Source organism: Anolis sagrei, chromosome 3 (genome assembly GCF_037176765.1).
Source record: "Anolis sagrei isolate rAnoSag1 chromosome 3, rAnoSag1.mat, whole genome shotgun sequence".
Lineage (NCBI taxonomy): Eukaryota > Metazoa > Chordata > Lepidosauria > Squamata > Dactyloidae > Anolis > Anolis sagrei.
The window spans coordinates 236,780,771-236,795,044 of record NC_090023.1 but is presented as its reverse complement, the minus strand read 5'-3'; the positions used below and the strand labels follow the sequence as shown (position 1 = coordinate 236,795,044).

Genomic DNA, 14,274 nt, shown 5'->3' with positions numbered 1-14,274 from the left:
ATGCCCCACAGCCAATACTGCATTTTTGTTGTAATAATTTCACCATTTTAAGGGTATTAATTTATTTTGACTAAGTAGTGAAAGAAGGAGCTACAGAACTGGGCAGTCATGCTCTTTGGCAGCCAGCCCAACCTCAGTACATTTTCCCCTCCAAGATAAGACAGAATGAATTATGATGGTCCTTTAAAATGTTCTTCATCTGAAATAATATATATTTTGTTACATAATTAGCATACAAACAAAGCCGATGATGATATATAAACTTCGCAATACACTGAGTGTATTTATAAATAATACACTGTTATTTATAAATAACACTGACATCCCACTTCAAAATAATACAAGTTGAAGAGAGCCAATGTGGGTGTTAAGTTGCTATGTAGAGTGTTTAGTTTTTATTTGTAGGCAGTTGCATAATTTTATTTTAATGCAATAAATAAAGCTTGTAAAAATTTAAAAATGTATCAACTTATTCTGGATATTCATAAGAAGAAACTGAGAACACAACATAGTATTTCCAAAAGTAGAGCATCATGTAAAGAATTGCTGAACTTTGATAACCTCTTGAATTTTATATCTTCTGGAAACTTTATAATCACTTAATTTTCTGTAAAATAAAAACAAAGCAAATGTCAGTAAATTTCAGCAAGGTTTGGTATTGGTTAAAGTAAGCTAATAGCCCAACCCCAGCACTCAACGGGAGGAAATATGCAGATAACTTGATGATGTAAATGGATTGTTATGGGCTGAATAATAACACAAGACAAAATTTGGGATTGCATATACACAGTTGCAGACCAATAGTAATAACACCAATAATCTATTAGAAGGAGAAGGAATAGATGACACTCTTCCTCTATTCTATGCATTTCCAGTTCTTCCTGGACTCAGAATGATAAATGATAATGCAAAATCTGGATAGATCTGCATAGTTAAAAGAATGGTATTCCCCGTAATCAACTATGGATGTGAGAGCTGGACCATAGGGAAGGCTTAGCGAAAGAAGATAGACGCTTTTGAACTGTGGTGCTGGATGAAAGTTCTGAGAGTGCCTTGGACTGCAAAAAGATCCAACCAGTCCATACTTCAGGAAATAAAGCCTGACTGCTCATTGGAGGGAAGGATATTAGAGACAAAGTTGAAGTACTTTGGCCACATCATGAGGAGATAGGAAAGCTTAGAGAAGACAATGATGCTGGGGAAAATGGAAGGAAAAAGGAAGAGAGGATGACCAAGGGCAAGATGGATGGATGGCATGCTTGAAGTGACTGGCTTGACCCTGAAGGAGCTGGGGGAGGTGACGGCCGACAGGGAGCTCTGGCGTGGGATGGTCCATGAGGTCACAAAGAGTTGGAAACGACTGAACGAATGAACAACAACATTTAATTAAAATTCCCTGAAGTTAGCAGACTTTGCTTAGTGGTCAAAAATGCCTGGTCAAAAATTTAAATTATGGGAAACAAATTTCTTACCTTCTTTCTTTTTTTAGCTGGACTGCTTTTTGAGGAAATCATGAAAATTTGCTCAAAAGTTGATGCTGAAATCCGTGGGGTAACCATAATTTTTAAGCGTGGCATTTCTTCTATAGAGACAAAATCAATACATGTATCACTTTCCTATTTTTAGAAAAGGAAAGATGCTGTGCCCTAAAAGTTTCTCAGAGATTATTTCTGATACAGACATGATATGCAGTGGTAAAATACACTGGTATTCCTCCCCTACCCTGAGTTGGCCATATATTGGATTAACAGTGTTCACTTCTGTTTTAGGAAGATAAAATAGATACCATTATATATGTAAAATCTGGATAGATTTAACAAAAAGAGGTATTAGGATACAACTGTTCTTTCCTAGTTCACTCACTCCATAGGTAAGGATGCACAAATTAAATATATCAGGAGGTATATTTCAAGTATTACTTAGAAGATCCCACCTTTCTTTCGTTCCTTAAGAGCTTCTAATATCTTGATAGCACAATGCTCCCCGATAGCATTGCCATCAATATCAACTTCTACTAGGTTGTCAGAATTCTTGATTAGACTGTGATTAAAACATTAAAATTGACAATGAATATATGTCAGATATTTCCAAAGATGCATAAAATCTACACATTTCATAGCATATTATTGTTTACTAGCTGCCCCCTTCTATGTGTTGCTGTGGCCCAGTCTGTGTATATGTGTTTTGTGTGTGTATATATGTGTGTGTGTGTGTATGTGGTTTTGCACATGTGTTGTTATGTATTTTTTATTTTTTGCTTTTTAAGTCTCTTCCGCTGTGTTTTTCAGTGTTTTATGAGTGATAGTCACTCGTTGGCCTGCTAGGTGTATTGTGTCCAAACTTGGTGTCAATTCGTCCAGTGGTTTTTGAGTTATGTTAATTCTAAAAACAAACATTACATTTTTATTTATATAAAAGATTTATACCCCACTTTTTTTCTCCACAAGAAGACTCAAAGTTGCATAAAAGATTACCAATATAAGAGCATGACCATTGTGGCACATCACATTTTATTTATTTTAATTATGTTTAGTATGTTTTAAGTTTTGATTACTAATGCAGAAGATTGATGTGGTAGGAAAATGGTCTTAATTGCATTTTTAAATATAAAGTTATGGTTTTGAATATGCTTCATTAAAAAATGAGAACACATATTAAATAGAATACCAACAGTTGGGAGTCCTTGTGAAAAAGTTTTTAAAAGGTCATTATATATAAATTGTATATCATTTGTTCAGTAGATGGTGAGAATGCTGTGGATGTCATTTATCTGGATTTATCTGGATTTCAGCAAGCATTGGATAAGTTCCCTCATAATTTGATTAGCAAATTCATCTCAATGGCTCTGTTTCAAACAAAAAAGGGGTTTGAGTAAAGTGTCTCTGTGTTCAGAAGTAACGAAGCAAACTAGAAAATTGGGCAGAAATGAATAAAATGAAATTAAGTGCAGAATTATATATTTTAGCCACAAAAACCAAAAGCACAGGGATACCTGGCTTAGTAATTCTACATGCAAAAAGGACCAAGGTGTGATGCTGCACCGAAAAGGTAAATACTAGTCTGAATTAATGGCATTATAGTTTCAACATCAAAGAAATTAGTAGTTCCACTACAGTGTACCCTTGTCAGCCCTGATATAGAGAGATGCATGTTTTCCATCATGATAAAGACGATAGCACAATAGTTTGGGGACATGGAAAACCTGCTGTCTGCCTCCCTGCAAGCAATACAGTCTGGTCTGATTACCATTAAATCCAATTTTGGAATTCAATTTGATAATTTTCCAAAGATAAATCTCATGTGTCTTCCCTTGTCAAAAGGAGTACCAAGTTGTTCAAGTAATGCTTTGACAAGCTTGAGCTGCGCAAAATAGACTTAAATATATATTCTGGATCCTAGCCAAAATATAAGAGCATTCTGTAGTACCACAGAAAATACCAGAAAGGGATGCAGGTCCTCTTACCAATTTGCCTTACCTAGTCAAAAGCTGAATGAACTCCCACAAGTTTTCTTCTCTTTGTTTAAACCTTCCATCTACACCATTGTCAGCCAAATGCAATTTAGCTAGCCATGGACCAAAGTCATGCTTCTTACTTTTCTTCTTTAAGCCTGCAAACAGCATAGGCATATAAGGGTTATTTCTTGCACAATAGAGATATGCACACTAATGTGTGATGACCCATACCATATGTGATCTTCTCTGAGTGTATTTTTTTTTAATTGGAAGAGACCACCCTATTTTATGAAAGACACATGGCTTTTCTTGGGATTACTAATATTTATAGTAAATTGATCCAATCTCTTCATCACATTTTCCAATCTACCTTTATTACAGTCTAGTCCGATGCATATTAATATAGAAGCTGGTGAGTGCAACTCTTCACATCGTTTCTAGCATTGATTTTTAAAAGGTAAGTTTGTCATCCCCAAAATTCCCAGACTTAAGGAACTGCTTTGAAGAACATAATATTCAACCTATGTCTAATTGCTCTGCATTTCATGTAGTAAATACATTTTAGTTGCTATTCCCAGCACACCTTTGAAGAGCAAAAAGAAATGCATTTTCCACATATGAAATGAATATATATATAGCTACCTAAAAGTGATTTGGCATAGCTATTTTTTTTGTATGAAACATAGTTCCCACTTCTTCCCATTATGCAAAACATAGCTGTCAGATAGATCTAAATACTTGATAAGCACCATATCTCATCTGATCTTAGAAACTAAGCAGGGTTAGCTCTGGTCCCATTTTGGAAAAAAGACCACCTATAACATAACTAAATAAATATGCTTAAATGGCAGTGTATACTAGGTTCTATGGGCTATATTTCAGAGGAATGGCTCTGAGTAGTTGTTGTCTAAGAAAACCCTATGAAATTCATGGGGTCACCATAAGCCAACATGCCACTTGAAGGCACACTGCCATGCAAACACACAGAGGTAACAAGTACTATTTCAGATCTCTGGAAGTTGGTTGGAAAAGATGAGGCTGAACAAATTTATAGCCCAAATTATCTCCTCCTTGAGCTCTAGCATCCCAGACAAGGATTTATTTTTCTAAGTAGAGAGAGAGTGTGTGTTACAATAGAGCAGTGGTTCTCAACCTGAGGGTCCCCAGATGTTTTGGCCTTCAACTCCCAGAAATCCTAACAGCTGGTAAAATGGCTGGGATTTCTGGGAGTTGTAGGCCAAAACAGCTGGGGACCCACAGGTTGAGAACCACTGCAATAGAGAGTCACAAAATGAGTGTGAATGGTAATACTGGAAGGAACAACAAGGTCCATCAAGTTTAACCTACTGTCATGTTGAAATAAACTAAAGTACCCCCAAGAGATACATATTCAGTTTCAGTTGAAGATATAAAAAAGAGGCTACTGTTTCCTGTGTGAGCCCCAAAGTGGTACAGCTGCTTGAGGCTCCCACTGAGAACTGGGGCATAGATAAATTATGCAAAGTGGTAAAAAGAAAGGAACAATGCTTGGCTATGAAGTAAGGAATTTTAGAGTGAAGCACTCTGGGCAGGGAAGAAGTCACTTTTGCATTCTTCTACAGAGCTCAACATACCTTAATTAAAACATCATTTAAAATCAAATAGAAGAGGAGCAGTCATTACATGTATTGCAGTCTTTATATTATCCTGTTAGTTCTACCTCGTTGGGTAAATGAATTATACCTTTTGTTTTCTTTTTCTTCCTGGTGCTTTCTAATGCAGTATCCATAGAGCTGTTTGGTCTAGAAGTGGTATTTCTGTGAACAACTTTTGAATTAATGCTTGCATCTTTGTTTGCTGTTGAAAACAAAAACCATACACATCACCTGATTAAAATATGAATTGTATACTTTGCTACTAGAATAATCTCGCATTGCCTGAGGGGCAGAAAGATGCTGATTTTTTTTTCCGTGTCAGGAATAATTTGAGAAACTGCAAGTCACTTCTGGTGTGAGAGAATTGGCTGTCTGCAAGGACGTTGCCCAAGTGATGTCTGGATGCAGAACAGAGTGAATATAGCCACTGGAATGTAGATCAGCCTTCACTAGATGCTTTTAACTTCAACTTCCCTCAACTTCAGTTTCAGGTAGCTACAGTCTGCCCAGGAATTTATAGGGTACCTCATGGATTTAGAGGTCTTATTGTAGTTACATGCTGTACATACATATTTAACCTCCCAGTGGAAGATATAGATATTGTGACAGTGTATTCTATATGTCACGAAAAGTCGGAGACGACTGAACGAATGAACAACAACATTCTATATGTACTATTATTAAATAGATCACCAGAGTGCAGATATACAGTTAATTTACGAACACTATTTTCCCTTTTACCAAAGTGTACACTACTGGTACATCTTGCTTATGGCATATGAATAGCTTTCAGTTATATTGATTGTAAGCAAAGCAGGTGGGCAGCACAGGCCTTAAGGGAAAAAGTTTTTTCATGCTGCAGAACCTTCAAACTTCAGCAGCCAAAATCTACAGTGGTAGAAGCGCACATACCCATTTTAAATCAAAAACAAGTAGTTTAATAGTTTCAGTCTATCATTTAACAGATTAATATACATGAGTGAATGACCAAAACAACCCTACCTTCAAGAATGCAGCGGGAAGTATTACTGCATGCCAAAGCGTTTGACTTTTTCTCTTGTCCAAGCTTTTCTGCATATTCTGATAATGGTTTGAGGAGTTCTGTGGCACCCAAGCATTGTAAGTGGTTGCCACTGAGAAACAGGTTGCTGTGATAAACAATTTTTAAAATGTTTCATGGACAAATATAAATTAGATTTGTTGTCTTTACAACACAGACATGAGCTTGCAGTGATGACTGATAACAATGCAGTTTAACTACTTTAAGTGAAAGCTCTCTTACTCATCATCACACCTAAAGATAATGCTATGCAATTGACAACATTTCTGATACATAAAGTCTCATCCACAGAGAGAAAGCAACAGCAGTGTTAGTGTTGGTGGGAGGAAGGGTTTTCCTTTGCCTTTTAGAAAGAGGAGCACGAGGAAGAAGAAGAAACTTAGATCTTACATCATTTGGTGGAAAAGGTTTATTCTGCATGCTTACAAGAGAATAGAGAGGAAGGAACCACAGCCTGGCGTTTTAATATGGCTGGAAGGATTAGAGTTCATGGATTTATTTATTTATTTCATACACTTATATCCCGCCCTTCTCACCCCCGAGGGGGGACTCAGGGCGGCCTCACAGCAATCACCAATTTGGTGCCATCACAATTATAAAAACATTCAACATATTCATTAAAACAAACATTAAATAAACAATTGTTAAAAACACGCCAGTTAAAAACCAAAGTCCAGGTCAGTTCATTGTCAGATACTGTATATACTCTAGTATAAGCCTAGTTTTTCAGCCCCTTTTTAGGCTGAAAAATCTCCACTACATTCCAGTGACTATATTATACTCCAGTCAATGTTATTTACTATTTTACTCTGTTATTAGTATTATTTTTATTGCATTTATTATTTTACTCTATTATTATTACATTTATTATTTTACTCTTTATTGTTATTATAACATTTATTATTTTACTCTATTGTTGTTATTATATTTATTATTTTACTTTTTGTTATTACAACATTTATTATTTTACTCTATTTATTATTGTTATTATTACATTTATTATTTTACTCTCTTATTACTGTTATTACATTTCCATTATTTTACTCTATTATTATTTTGATTACATGTATTATTTTACTCCCTTTATTATTATTGGAAGGCTATGTAAGCCCATTTACATTGAAGAAGTTTGGAATAATGGTTTAATCAGAGTTGGACAGCTTTATCTTAAATTACAATTTTATTTAAATATTTTTGAATATTTACTCTACTGATGCCTCAATTAATGCAATTTTATTGGTATCTATTTCTATTTTGAAACTTACCAGTAGCTGCTGCATTTCTCACCCTCGGCTTATACTCGAGTCAATACATTTTCCCAATTTTTTGTGGTAAAATTAGGTGCCTCAGCTTATATTCGGGTCGGCTTATACTCGAGTATATACGGTATATGACAGTTCTGGGTTTCTTTCCAATCTTCCTTTGCAGTTTTTTGTTTTGCTTTTCAAGGAACGTTATTCTCAAATCCAAGATGAAATGCTCAGGAAGATAGAGGTGTTATGTGTATTCTCATTCCTAGTGTCCGATTTATACAGCCTCTGACACAGAGACTGATCTCAAAGGATGTAGATTGCTGAAGGGCATTGTTGACAAGGGATGGCATATGTCACATTATTGGGGATATTGGGATGGATCATGACCTGTTAGGACCACAACCCATTAGGGTATAGATTATGAACTGTTAGGACCACAACCTAATCGGGGTAGCAGAGTTTATTTGGTAATGGATGATCACTGGGCACGTAGATATCTTGTTTCCATTTGATGCTTTCAGCAGACAATGATGCAAGCAGACTTCTTTTAAAGATAACAAGTTGGTTTACTTCTAACTTCATGTATTTAAAGATACAGGCACATTTCTTATCAAGGGTTAAACACTTCAGTAATGTTTCAGAGAGTTCGTATCTTAAAGTTATAATCTTTAACTATTTCTTCATAAATTATATTGCTTTATATAGCTCTTTTTAATTTTAGTTTACTTTCAAAGAAAACACAAGCCTCAACAGTTTACTAACTTCCTAACAATAGTTTTTGCACTCTGACAGACGTCTACACTCAAGCTCACTCAAGGCTCAACACTGACTTCTAACAGGCTCAAGGCTCAACTGACATTTCTAACCATCATCCTGTTTATAACTTAACATTCTAAAAGTCACTGAGCAGTCACATGACCTGCAGCCCCTCCCACTGCTTTAGGTATATAGAGATAAGGAACTGCAAATCAAATAGACGTATGCTTCAGGGCATAAACTGACATACTAATAAAATAGATAAACTTCACATAGAGCAGTGGTTCTCAACCTGGGGTCCCCAGATGTTTTTGGCCTTCAACTCCCAGAAACCTAACAGCTGGTAAACTGGCTGGGATTTCTGGGAGTTATAGGCCAAAAACATCTGGGGACCCCAGGTTGAGAACTACTGACATAGAGGAGGCTTGAGAAGGTTGCTTCCTCCAACACACATTAGGATAATTATTTAGTGTTATACAGACTATTGCCATTTATCAGCATTGCAAAATTATGAAATAAGTGCATTAATGCTACTACTGCCCAGAAAGCCTTACCAAATAGCAGTCTGGATGATAAGAGTTGCTAATATTGTTCCACTTTGAGGTCCTAAATCACAGTAGCAGAGGCTGAGGGTTAAAAGCTTTCTGTTCCCTTCTAATCCACAAATAAGTCTACTCACACCGTTATCTCCACACCTATAAATAAATTAATGCACTAGGTCAATATTAACTTCATGTACTTTATATAAATTTGATATAGTTGAGCCAACACAACCAAACTTGTAAAAGATTTAAACTAAGAAGATTAGCTAAACAAGTTTTTCATGAATATTTCATCTATAATAGTGGGTACTCAAGTTTAGCAAATGTTCTCTATTTTAGTAGCTGGCATCACATCAACAAAGCTGGTACTACATTAATAAATAGGAAGGCATAAGACCTGTGAACATTAGAAGGCGGGAGGAACAATCAGACTAGCATATTTACTGTAACCACAAAATGGGGTTGGAAGAAGCAGTTTTTAATTTCGCTGGTCTCTCCTTCAGGTATACTATTTATGGGTAGCATGAAAACAACCGCAAACAAAACAGCTTGCTTGTGTGCCAGAGCCCACTTAGTCCAGAGCAAAAGAGATTACTTAACAAAACGAGTTTATTCAGCAAATACAAAATTAAACATGACCAGTTTTACAATAATATGAACGCACACATAAAGCTAACTCAAAAGATGATCCACTTAAGAGAGAAAAGACATTGCCATACTAGTATATATACATTACTCTCTTAATGTGGAATTTGTTGGAAGAAACAAGTTGATCACAGTGGAATTTAATTTGCGGAAGAAGGCAGACCCTCAAACATGATATAAGAACACCCAACATATTTCATCAGGTTTTAATTTCCTCTTAGAAAATCATTTAACATTCAGATCAAGAAGTAAAACACATGACAAAAAATCAGGCATTCTGAAGGATGCTCCATGTTCTCTTTATTCTCTGTGTATAATATTTTGATTGAAACCAAATAGATAAATACAACACTTTTCTGTTTTTTTTTTTCTTATTTAACCCGAGTAAAAGTCCAACAGAAGAAGAGTTAATGCTTAATATTAAAGAAATAAAGGTTCCAGGAGTTGTAATAACTTTTCACCAATAGCTTGAGCTGGGATGATGTTCTTGATCAATGTAAAACAATTAAACTTTTCCTCACATTTTGGACTTCCAGCTAGTAACTTGAGTTATTGCAATTTAGGTTCTGGGATGTCCAAGAGTGTGTTCACATTTTTTTGTATTCATATTCAGATGTTTATGTGAAACTCTGTGCCTGTTTGAATTCCTGTCTTGTACCCAGCTATAAAAATGGTCTTAAAATTGGGGTACAGTTCAAATGCACCATTCCTTACACATTTGTGTAAATTGGTGAATGCATGCTGACTTCATGTAAGTATGTACCCTTGTGTTGAATGTAACATGTTTCTTATGTCCCTCAATCTGCTTTTCAGCCTTTGCTGGAACTTAGGTGTCACTATTTTTTTCTCTATTTGGCCTCTAAATAAATTAAAATCAACAATGCTGCATTGAGTAGCCTTATGCATTTCTGGTTGGCTTGCAGCATATTAACACCTTAGTTACAGCGCCTTAGTTACTTCCTGTTTGGACTACTGCAATGCTCTCTATGTGGGGCTGCCTTTGAAGATAGTTCAGAAGCTACAATTCTTTCAGAGATCAGCAACCAGGTTACTAACTGGAGCGCCATATCGTGAGAGGACGACTCCCATGGCTACCAATCTGCTTCCAGGCTAAATACAAACTGTTGGTCATTACCTAACAATTCTTAAACAGTTCAGGCCCAGAATATTTGAAGAACTACATCTCCGCTACAAACCGGCTCAAGTGTTGCGATCTACGGAAGAGGTCCTGCTCTCTGTCCCACCCCCGTCTCAAGCACAGCTGGTGGGAACAAGAGAGGGGGCCTTCTCTGCAGTCACTCTCTGCCTCTTGAACTCCATCTCAAAAGAACTAAAAACTGCCCCCCTTTCTCCTCGCCTTTAAAAAATTGCTAAACCCACACTTATGCACTGGCGTATAGAGGGAAGGAAGTCTAACACGTCTTGACATACATCCTCATCGATTTATGTCAAATCTTGTCTATATACTGGAATTGATTTCAGCCTGTTGGTTGTAGAAACCATCCCACCTCTTAATAAGGTTGTAGTTGCGTTCCCCTAGGGGTGAGAAAAGCAATATATAAATACTGTAAATAAATAAATAAATAAATAAATAAATAATAGTTGTTTTAGATGTGTTACTTTGTGATAAATTTATTATTACGTTATTATATTTTTTGGGATTGTTTAAGTTTTATTTCCTGGTTAATTTGTGTCTGTTATTAAGCTTAAAGTTAGGCTGTTTATTTGTTTGATGTGTTTTATTTTGTTTATATGTCTTCTCATTGGCATGGAACGTTTGTCATATATGCTGGAAACTGCCCTGAGTTCCTTTGGGGAGATAGGGCGGTCTATAAATAATTTTTATATACTTCTTATTATTTAAAAGACTGTTGGAGAAGGGAAGGGTCCCAACAATCATAATGAATGCAAAATGTGGACTCCTACACTTGAGAGAAAACCCATCTGTGGTAGATTGCCCCTCCCTGCCATCCTAGAATGATACACTGAGTAGTTAAACTTATTGTGTAGTATCTCCTTTGTCACAGTACCAAGAGTATGAGGCAAGGATGCAAAGTGTTTAGGGCAGGTATCATACTTACACATCATTTTTGTCTTACTTGGAAAAATCCAGTACAAGAGAATTCAGATTGCTGTAAGGTAAAGCTACTCCGAGTCTCTCCATACTCCAAAGGTCTAAAACGTGATGAGTTATTTCTAATTTGGAAAATGGATAGATGGTGCGCCCATCTAGCTCAAGTAGGATTGCCTAAACATGTATATAAAAAGAAGAAATGCCAAGATTTATCAGAGAGATTAACGTTCTAATATTAATTGTTCATGCTTGCTTTGAAAAGTTTTTTGCATAATTTTGATACTCTCTTGCAAAATTAATACTAGTTCAGTATGCCTAAGGATCAAGAAAGCATTAATTTGAATATGGTCTCTTCATTCTCAAAACAGAAAGAATCAATATTAGCTCATCCTACAATTCTTCCAGTGCTAAAAAGCTTACATGAAGCCTATGGTATAATTTACCAATAACTCACATGAAAACAAATTATTCTTTTATTTGAGTGCTTATAGTTGCCAGTGTCAACCAACCATCTCAATAAAAAAAAGTATTCTATGAGGATTACAATCAGCTCAATAAAATCTGATTCACACATTGTCAGACTTCATAGTTCTCCACAGATGGTGAGCTGAATCGCCACGGATGGACAGAAGGGCTGGCTGCTGAGATGTGTACATGTCTGCCTTTTCTGTCATACTTGATGGTAAGAATGTCTGCAGGTCTGGCACCTCGTAATTGACTAATAAAAGTAATCCTATTAATTGTCGTACCTCAGGCCTGAAGCCACCTATGACCATAGCATCGCACAAGAGTCCAGAGTAAAGGAAAACAGTTTATTGAAAAAGCACACAAAAGATATATAATGGAAAAAGTAGAAATAGTCATCAATCAATTCTCTCTTAGAAATTCAAAAGCAATGTATTGTCGAAGGCTTTCATGGCTGGAATCACTCAGTTCTTGTGGGTTTTTTCAGGCTATATGGCCATGTTCTAGAGGCATTTCTCCTGATGTTTTGCCTGCATCTATGGCAAGCACCTATGACCTCACCTCTGAGGATGCTTGCCATAGATGCAGGCGAAATGTCAGGAGAAATGCCTCTAGAACATGGCGATATAGCCCGAAAAACCCCACAAGAACTGAGAGAATTCAAAAGCAGTTAAATCCAAGGATAGTCCCAAAATAAAAAGGCAGCTTAAATCCATAAGCAAAAGTTGAACCAGAATCTAAAACAAGAACATGAAGAACTCCCAGAATACTTGAATCCCAAAACCATGGCTTGAAACAAGAACCAAAGTACTCAGTCCTGTACCTTAAAGCCACGTTGCCTGAGCTGAAGAGTAAAGTCCCCATTAGCTCTTAATAACCCGATACGAAAGCATTACATCTACCCTGGAATTTCTGCTTCCCACAAAGCTGTGTTGATCTAGGAAGCTGTTTGTATATGCAAACGTGCCTCCTTGCTTAGATCAGTAGCACCAGTGCATTTCCATAAGAATTTCTCATCAATTCATCTTCGCTAGACTCCTTATCTGGAGAGGATGGCTCCAACTCCTTTCCCTGGCCTTAAGGTTCAGAGGCAATTATATTCTCAGGCCTGCATCTATGCCGGCCTATCGAAAACAGTTTCACTTTCCTGGCCTGCCTGAGAAGGAATCCTAGGGCCTGTATCAGGAAAGTCCACAATTTCACCTGACTAAGTCATCAGTTAACCCATCAGCCCCTGTCTGTGTCTACTGCTGAGCTACAACATTGATCCTATCTGCATGCAACTTTATATCTCAGTCTAACATGCCCACACATTTACTTGGGCAAGACTTGAGACAGATACGATTTTGGGTTTTCCAGATTCCAAAAGCATTTTATGGTGGTTTCCTCCCCCAAAAGGTTCCTTTAAAATGTAAGGGTAGTACATTCTGCAAAAGTATATTTCATTTTGTGTGTGCATGTGTACAATGCACACTTTTAAATCACTTGTCTTTTTGCAAGACCACAAATTCCATAGGTGTTTATTTCATCAGGGAAGGCTCAAAAGTGGGTTTGCTAGTTCTTTCCTCTGAAATATTTCCCATAGCACTTGGTATTTGTCAGCAGTCTCCCATGCAAGTATTAACTGCAACTAATGCACATACTATCCTTGGTTACTAAGGGTACTGTCGCGTGTTGGGCCTGTGGGGATGTCTGTCAACAGGACGTGCTATCTGAATGCCCAACGGGACACCGGGGTGCCTGGGCTGAGAGGTTCTATAGATTTCCCTACACAAAGTTCTGCTGAGGCTTAAGATAAGTCCAACGAAGTTCTTTATTAAGGATAAAATCTTCAAAACACTGAATAAACACTCTATAACTTTGGAAAATTGGTAACTTCTCCAATCTGCCAATGAGGGACAGGCAACTGCTTAATAAACTGTTCCTTTCTTCTTTAAGGGAAATCCTTTGACCCTCTCCCTGGGCAATCTCTTTTCTTTGTTGCCGTGGGCCCTACTCCCGGTTCCAATCTGTTTTATGTGTGACCCAAGTAGACCTTACCAGGCAAAGTCCAAGTTGAAGGAAGTCCTTTACTTTCCAGCAAAGCTGGCTGTATTCTCCTTTTTCCAGCAAAGGCTGGCTGTAGCTATATTTCCCCAGCAGAGTTTGCTGTGAGAAATGAAGCCTTTTACAGGTGAGAGAGAGAAAAGCTCACAACGTCCTGTCTGTAAGGCTTCACTGTAAAGCAGGCGTCCACAAACTTTTTTAACAGAGGGCCAGGTCACAGTCCCTCAAACTGTTGGAGGGCCGGATTATAATTTGAAAAAAAAAATGAATTCCTATGCATGCTACACATATCTTATTTGTAGTGTAAAAAACACTTTAAAACAATACAATAATTAAAATGAAGAA

General features: G+C 36.8%; 1 protein-coding gene across 1 annotated transcript; it reads right to left on the bottom strand.

Annotated features, from left to right (window-relative positions):
• Positions 1-595: 595 nt before the first annotated feature.
• LOC132769819 (uncharacterized) lies at positions 596-11,586 on the bottom strand. Its single transcript, XM_060766752.2, has 8 exons — positions 11,444-11,586; positions 8,712-8,852; positions 6,091-6,236; positions 5,177-5,290; positions 3,477-3,609; positions 1,934-2,040; positions 1,473-1,582; positions 596-607 (listed from the first exon to the last, which is right to left on the bottom strand). The coding sequence occupies exons 1-8, from the start codon at positions 11,506-11,508 to the stop codon at positions 596-598; spliced, it is 828 nt and encodes a 275-aa protein (XP_060622735.2). The 5' UTR covers positions 11,509-11,586.
• Positions 11,587-14,274: the final 2,688 nt, after the last annotated feature.